Source organism: Anthonomus grandis, chromosome 2 (genome assembly GCF_022605725.1).
Source record: "Anthonomus grandis grandis chromosome 2, icAntGran1.3, whole genome shotgun sequence".
In the NCBI taxonomy this organism is placed as follows: Eukaryota; Metazoa; Arthropoda; class Insecta; order Coleoptera; family Curculionidae; genus Anthonomus; species Anthonomus grandis.
This window is the reverse complement of record NC_065547.1, coordinates 36,426,706-36,435,085: the sequence shown is the minus strand read 5'-3', so window position 1 is coordinate 36,435,085 and position 8,380 is coordinate 36,426,706. Positions and strand designations below refer to the sequence as shown.

The 8,380-nt window shown below is 32.2% G+C and overlaps 1 protein-coding gene across 3 annotated transcripts in view; it reads left to right on the top strand.

Annotated features, from left to right (window-relative positions):
- Positions 1 to 2,257: 2,257 nt before the first annotated feature.
- LOC126746900 (inaD-like protein) overlaps positions 2,258 to 8,380 on the top strand; it is a 226,928-nt gene continuing 220,805 nt past the window's right edge. For all 3 annotated transcript variants that reach the window (XM_050455323.1, XM_050455332.1, XM_050455314.1), the window contains exons 1-2: positions 2,258 to 2,344; positions 2,403 to 2,537. In XM_050455323.1, the coding sequence (XP_050311280.1) occupies positions 2,342 to 2,344; positions 2,403 to 2,537 (138 nt within the window). In that variant the 5' untranslated portion in view covers positions 2,258 to 2,341. The remainder of the gene's footprint in view (positions 2,345 to 2,402; positions 2,538 to 8,380) is intronic.

Here is an 8,380-nt window from a genome sequence, read left to right as displayed (position 1 = left end):
ATTATTCTTATGAGAGGAATCTGCTGTTAAAATAATTACCATTATTAATGGGACACTCTGTATATTATATAATTTCTCCAGGGACGCAATCATATATCGAGTGATAAGAACCTACAGGTCGTGTCGGAAAGCCGTCATCAACGCCAGTTTTCGCTTAATACTTGGGTTGGAATTATTGAAAATTTTATTATTAATTGGAATTATTTCTCATTGGTTCATTTTCTTTACCGGTAAGGCTGACTGGAGAAGTATATCGTGGATTTTATAAAAATGTTTTGCCAGCACTGCTTGAAGTAATTTGTATTCAGCTTAGACAACGAATGTTCTTTTTACGTAAAGGTACTCCAGCACATTTTAGTTTAGTTCTTCGGCAGTACTTAGATATTACATCTCCGAATCGTTGAACAGGTCGAGGAGGTACTCCACCTTGGCCTTTACGGTCTTCCGACCTAAGTCCGCTTGATTTTTCTTGTGGCGCCACCTTAAACATTTGGTTTATAGAACTCCATTTAGGACTTGCTAGCTTAATGGCTCTGCTACGCGGCAATCTGCCAGCACGATTTAGAGATTTGGGAAAACCGTCGGGTATGTACCCTGTTCCCCGAATCGATAATTTTCACAATTGTTAATACTGAAATGCACGGTGACGCTTCTTCCACGATGCATCCGGCCTAGCTACCGGCGTGACTAGGTTCAGCAACCACTGGCAAAGGGCAGGAAAGGGTCTTAAAGGATAGGAAAGGAAAGAACGACCACGTGTTAACTCGGTGAAGGATGACGCGGAAGTGGGCTTGATACTTTCACTAAATTAAGTTCTTAAAGGCATGTTATATCCAACGGCAAAGGGTAGGAAAGGGTTTAGGAAAGGAATCCCAAGGATAGGAAAGGAAAAAGAATGACCACGTGTTGACTGGGTGAAGGATGACGTGGAACTGAGAACTCCGCTTGAAAATGTGGAGAAATTTTCGAATCGCATTATTGCTTCTTGTCAAATAATTCGACAGACTACAGGAGTTTTCGAACATGTGTGCCAATCAATGTCGCCTATGCTAGACGCTTGTTTGTATTGATGTTCAAGGTGGCCACTTTGAACAACTCTTGTAATCTTGTTAAGTATTTCTTAAATAAAAAATCAATAAAAATGGCGTATTTTAATTCATCACTGAAAAACTGATGTTTCTATTAAAAGATTCTATTTAAAGAAATAAAAGAATGGAGGAGCGAACATGTTTCATTTTTAAATTACAAATTTCCAGTTCCATAAAAAATGCAATAAAATACTAAAAATATTAAAAATTATAAATTTAATTTTTTATGCGAAAACCGTGCATTAGCGAAAAATTACTAAGAGACAAAAAATGTCCTAAAAGAATTGAAAAATGTTTTTTATTGCAAAGAAAAACCGGTAGCGCACCCTTTTCTTTAAAAAAATATTCAGTTCAACGCCCGCGTGAAGGCCAATGGCGAAAACAAAAATTTAAATTTGCTTGTAGGATAAACCACAGATGTAAATAGCTCCGCGGAGCTGTGGGATAAACGCTTTGGATGCTCAGAAACTGCGTATTAATTTTTAGAAAAATATCTACAGAGGTATTAAAATTATCGAAAAAAAAAAGTTTTTTTCTTTTAACTTTACCGACCTGTAGTGCAAAATCTGGGAGTTATTAGCTAGAGTATTATGAACCTATGTCCTAACATACGTGCATAATAACTTTTTTGCTCGATTTCGTCCAACGAACACGGTATATTATTAATATAGCGTGTATTACAAATATCACAATGACGTTTATGCACCAAAAATTAACTGTTATAAAAACCTATCCTGAACGTTATTGCGTTAGTTGGATCTTTGTATAGGATAGCTGTATAAAAAAATCAATAATATGTGAAAGCTAGTTTAAGTTTATAGTAGTTTATTTAAGAAAAATCACTGTACATTTATAAACAAAAAAAATATTTTTAATATAAATTGTTAATTAAGTAACTAAATTTTGAAAAAATAATCCTTTTCAAAATATTACTTATTCCATAACTTACAATATTCCTAAAAAAAGAAACCAGGACATTAATATAAAGTGACCAACACATTCTCCCTCTTTACAGTTTATTTCTTTGTGCAAAAATCCTTTTCCATTTTTAAACAGGCCCTTTTGGCGAGAAGCGTAAAATTGGCCGATGCAGCCGCAGTATCGACGGGATGGGCATGCGCCCCAAGAAAATCACTTTCCACAGCCAAGAAAATTTCAGTTTATCCCTCGGGAAATACACACGTACATTTCTTCGTCGGAATGATCCCGGAAAAATATTAGGTTTTCGTTTGTGGGGGGGTTAATTTTGGGACATGGTAAGTTTCATAATAGAGGGGTGGCTTGTAGAAAATTATTAGCAATTTTTCGGTACAGTTAAACACAGAATGGGCCCAAGTAGAAGTGATTGAACTAATCAACGACGGTTCCGGCCTGGCGTTTGGGATCATCGGTGGTAAATCTACAGGGGTCGTGGTAAAAACAATCTTACCTGGTGGGGTAGCCGATCGGGTAAGCAACGTTATAATTATCCATATTTAATAAAATAGAACATAGGGTTAAGGTTCATTCATAGAATATTAATACAAAGCAAGGAAATAATATTACAGAATAAAAATTAATAAACTATCAGAACTAGTATATAATAAATCGCTTAAGAAAAAATGCATACGGTATTTACATACAGTGCTTCATTTTAAATAAAACCACTCTTTCTTCTAACTTCTTAAAAAAACTCGTTAATTTAGATATACAGAGGGATGTTTAATTTTATATTTGACAAAGTTTTGTCAATCACCTCCTCACCTTCAGCTAACATTACTTTGATATGACAAATAGGACCCCCATCGTGTGATATCATCGCTGTAAGCAGCAATAAAATGTCTATTCAACAGTGCCAAAAAAAAATTAATCGGTGGACGTACCAGCAAATAGTGACAAGAAATGTCTGGGAATAATGGGTATTTCATAAATTTTGTAGGATTTCAAATGGCTACCCTAAGTGTGATATATCATTTTAAAGGGAATTCTCCATCTAACCAAACCGAAAAAAAAAAAACAAAATTGGTTGATGATATGATAGTATATGAAGATGGTATAAACGAATAGTAAGCAGAAATATGTGGCAATAAAAGACATTTTATCAACATAAACTTTGCTAGTTCAAATGGTTACCTCATAGAATCGCACAAGATTTTAAAGGCAATTTTCAATCTTACTTTGACAAAAAAAATTGATGCAAGTTGAAGCGACTTTTTTACTAGCGACCAGTAAAAATGTTTGGTAATAAACAGTTCATTGAGTCTAAATATCTTTTTTTTTAAATATGCATCTATAACTAATGCTATTTTGAAATTCTTTCCAATATTTTTTGACGTATTTATTTTACTAGTCTTTTTTGCTATCTAAATATGTACAAAAAAAACAGTAATAGGTACAACACTAATACTGCTGTAACTAGCATTTTTAATACGTTTGAAAACCAGTTGATTATTATTGTTAAAATTATTATTCTGACGCTCATTTAAAAATTCAAAAGTGCGAATTATTTAAAATGATGTATACGCTAACCGAAAGAATAGAAAATATTTCTTCGTATATATGGCGCTGATGGGTGCGCTCGTAAAACCGCCAGAGCATGACAGACATCCAGATAAGAACGTAGGCGATAAGTATGTACTAGTATTGGTTAGGAAGTTTGAGAAAAAGGAATCTGTTTGCAATAGAAATTGTACTGAGAAAAGAGTTGTTAACGAAGCCTGCCAAATTGAGGTACTTGGACAATTCTAAATGGATGCAACATTATCTATCCCCAAAGTCGCAGAGTTGACTAATATTTCAATAGGTTCTGTACATAAATTTTGAAAAAAAAAATAATTTTGTTTTCTAAAACATTTAAATCCTTCAACAACTAGAAGAAGACGATTGTGATAGGAGCTGATGTGCCACCGAATTGATGAGGATCCCCATTTAGTTAAGAACATCTGCTTCAGTGACGAGTCAACTATTTTTTTTTAAATGGATTGATAAACCAGCATAACTGTAGATTTCGGGATAATCAAAATACACACCTTTTTAGAGAGAATCCTACTTAGTGTCCTGCAAAAATTTATAGGAGCAGGACTTTATGGTAACGAAATCATCTGCCCATTTTTTTTTTGGTGAAAATTTAACTGGACAAATTTATTGAGATCCCCTCAAAAATACAATATATTCTTCAATGGTGTTGGGATACTAAACAAAAATAATTTGTATTTCCAACAAGATGGAGATCCCCGCACTACGCTTTGACAGTTCGAGAGTGGCTTAATGAACAGTTTCCAGGGACGTGGATTGGCAGGCGTGGTGCAATTGAATGGCCCGCACGGTCGACAGACTTAACACCAGTAGATTTTTTCCTTTAGAGGGATTTGAAAAGCAAAGTTTAACTCCACCTAAAAATATTAATGATTTAAAGGACCCAATTATTCGCGAATATAGAGATATTGGCGGACAAACGCTTGTCAGTGTTCGTGAGGATTTTCAAAACAGACTTAACATTTTAACAACATTGACATTTAACATAAAAAAAATTATTTTTAATTGATTAAATTGTTTATTTAAAAAAAAAAAATTTACACCCTTACTGTTTATAAGTCTATAAACTTAAATTTTTTATACACCGTTGGGCGGTAGATTGTAGGCCTTTTAAAATGATGTATCACACTATAGGATAACTATTTGACGTCATACTACCAAAGTATGACGTCGATTATATTAATGTTTTATCTGGTGTTAATATTCATTAAACTGCGTATCAATTTTTAGAAAAATATCTACAGGGTTATTATGTTACCAGACACTTTAGCTCACTATTCGCTGGTACATTCGCTGTACGTTAACTGATTTAATTTTTTTTTGGCACTGTTAAATAGACATTGTAATAATATTACATCAGAAGTAAAAACGATGAAAAAACTACATATAAAGACAAACAAAAACACATTTGAAAAACAGACAAAAAAGTATGCATGACCTGGGCACTGACCTCGTTAAGTTTAATTTTAGAATTTTAAGAATTATTAAAATATGTTTTAAATTCGTTCTTGCTCTAAAAATATGAATTGGTGAGGAATTATTTAATTTCTTTTTTAAAACTTTTTGCGGTTAATTCTTTCTATGTTTCCGGAACATATTATAAAGGCTCAGACTCAGAATATTTTTTGCAATATTCGTATTTGGGTTCAGGTAAATAAAAATGTTGACCATGTCTAGTTGGACACGTATGTATATCTTGATATTTTTTATAGTTTTCTTTATTATTATGGATGTATATAAACAATTTATAGAGATAAATTCCACATACAGTAAGAATTTGTTTTTTGTAAAGGGGGATTTACAGGATTTCTGAAAGTAAAGGTTAAATAAAAGCCTGATAATCCCTTTTTGAGCAACACATACCTACTCTTCCTACATCCATATATCAAAGTAAGATTAGGTGGACGTGTGGAGGTGATTGACGGAACTTTATCCAATATGAAATTAAATATCTCCTTGTATATCTAAATTATTGTGTTTTTTTTTCAAAAGAATTTATTAAGGATGGTTCGTTTTGAAATAGAAACACTGTATGTATTTTTATGCATTTATGCAAACATTCATTACATATACATGCATACATATTACATTAATAAAAAAATTTTGTTTGAAAATAGCGTACAGAGTGGCCGTTTTATTAGGGGCCTATACCTTTTCTCAGAATCTACAGGGTATGCAAAAAAATTTCTTACAGAAGTGTTTTCGTTTTAACCGAATTTTTAAATTATTTGAGTTTCATCAATACATGGTGTTCAAAAAGTGCTGCACCGACTTTCACACCAGAATTTTAAATGGAACACCCCGTATATTTTTAGGTTTCTTGGGAGAAATAAAGGTAACTTTCATAAGAGAATCTATCTGAATTTTGTGTAGCTTAGACAGAAATTAAGGTTTTGTATTTTTTTAGCAAAGTTATGTCCTCGGCATACAGTGTTTTGTTATGTTGTAATTAAGACTTTTTAATAAAATTCTTACCACGACTTAAGAAGACTACCTCCTATTGATACCTACCTGTCCATATGACATATTCCATTGATATAATTTCAACTCTACAATAATAACGCTCTTTGAACAAATTTTGCTAAATTAGTATATCACCGTAGTAGACTGTGAAATAACAATAGTTAATATCCACGCTTGTCGTATCCATAGCTACAGATTAATACTTTAACAAATTTACATTGTCCGTTTAGTAGTTATTAATATTACTTAAATTGAAATCTTTCTTAAAAAAATTTATACAAGGGAGGAAAAAGTAGATATACTTGAATGTTTTTAAACAAATTCAAAAAGTGCAGCTTTGTTCCTCGGAGAGTATAGAAGAAAATTTCTGTTACGGTAAATTCCGGAAAAGAAGTTATTTGGCAAAATCTATGCGAAATTCAAGCAATATGGTAGTTTACTCCCAAGACCTAAGAACAGACCCCGAATAGAGTTCTAACAGAAGAAAAGCAGCTAGAAATTCTTCTATATTTCAAGGATATACTCGAAACCTCTACTAGGCAAGCCGCTTTGGAGTTAAATATCACAAGAAACGTGATTTAAGAATGTTCAGAAATTAATCACCGTAAATCATTTAAATGTTTACCTGTTCAACATTTAGAAGAAAGAGATTATGATGGAAGATCAAACTTTTGTGATAGGCTAATGAACATGATTTTCGATAAAAATGTCTTTAATAAAATTATTTGGACTGATCAGTCAATTTTTCACACATCAACACTAATTTTAAATAGTGAAGTGAAAAAGCAGGGAAGACAATCCGTAAAGGTGTGGTGAAGAATTTATCCCTCAAAAATTATAGGACCAATTTTAGATATGGCAAAGATTGATCTGACAACCGCTAAAAGAAAATGAAATACCGGCCTACCAACGTGGTGAATTAATATGGCAACAGGCGCCACATCACAGGAGCCACAATTAAAGTAACTTGGTAAACTAACAAACAGTACAACCGTTGGATAGGGCAAAATGGAACAATCCTTTGGCCAGCCCTAAGTCCAGATCTTACTCCATTAGATTTTTTCCGGAATATTAAAGCACACTGTATACAAGCAAGTCCTTACTACGGTAAATGAAGTGAAAATAAGTATTAGAGAGGCTGTAGCCTACTTAAATCAAACAGATTTTATATCCAATGCTTTAGAACATTTAGAAGTGGTTTATATATTCTAATTGAAAAGCATATTGAAAACTTATTTTACACTTTACTAGTTAGTTGTTCCTTTAGTAGTTAGCGTTATGTTGCTGTTTTTTAAGGCTGTTATTTTCTACAATTATAATAAATGCATGTCACAGAAATACTTATTATAAACAGAAATACTATACTATTATTCTGTAGCTATGGATATGACAAGCGTGGATATAAACTATTGGTATTTTACAGTCTACTATGGTAAAATACTAAATCAGCAAAATTTGTTCAAAGAGCGTTATTATTGTAGAGAGTTAAAATTATATCACTGCAATAAAATTCAAAATATAGCTTTTTTTACTGTTTTTAAAAATACTACATAAAATACAGGGTATTCCATTTAAAAAAACTGAATTATTGCGAATTGAAAATTAAAAAATATATCTTATTACATGAGACACCCTGCGTAAATTTCAAATACATGGACACCGTCGATCAATAGGAGGTAGTCTTCTTAAGTCGTGGTAGGATTTTTATTAAAAAGTCTTAATTACCAGCATAACAAAACACTGTATGCGGTGGACATAAATTTGCTAAAAAAATACAAAACCTTTTGTCTTTTTGTAAATTTTTGTCTAAACTACACAAAAATCCGATAGGTAGTTCTGATGAAAGCCCAAAGAACCTAAAAATATAAAAATACACGGCATATCTTATTTAAAATTCCGGTGCAGCACTTTTTGAACAACCTGTATTGATGACACTCAAATAAGTTAAAAATTCGCTTAAAACAAAAACACTTCTGTAAAAATTTTTTTTGCACATCCTGTAGATTCTGAGAAAACGTATCGGTCCCTAATAAAATAACCACCCTGTACATAAAATCAACATAAAAAGCATACTTAACAAATCATGGGTGCTAAAAAATGTAAAATTCTTACCTTTAAGCTTAGGCAGTTTTGGGCTTCTCTAAATCTTCTTGGATTTAATATTCTGACACTGACATGGCCGAACTTTTTATATCATAAAATTGTAAAAGTAAAAATTGCTCGAAATTAACTTTTTCCCTTTTTTTTTAGGGGAAAATTAATTAGAAAAATTAGAGCACTTATAAATCTCGGCATGTAAAAAACTTACTTTACTT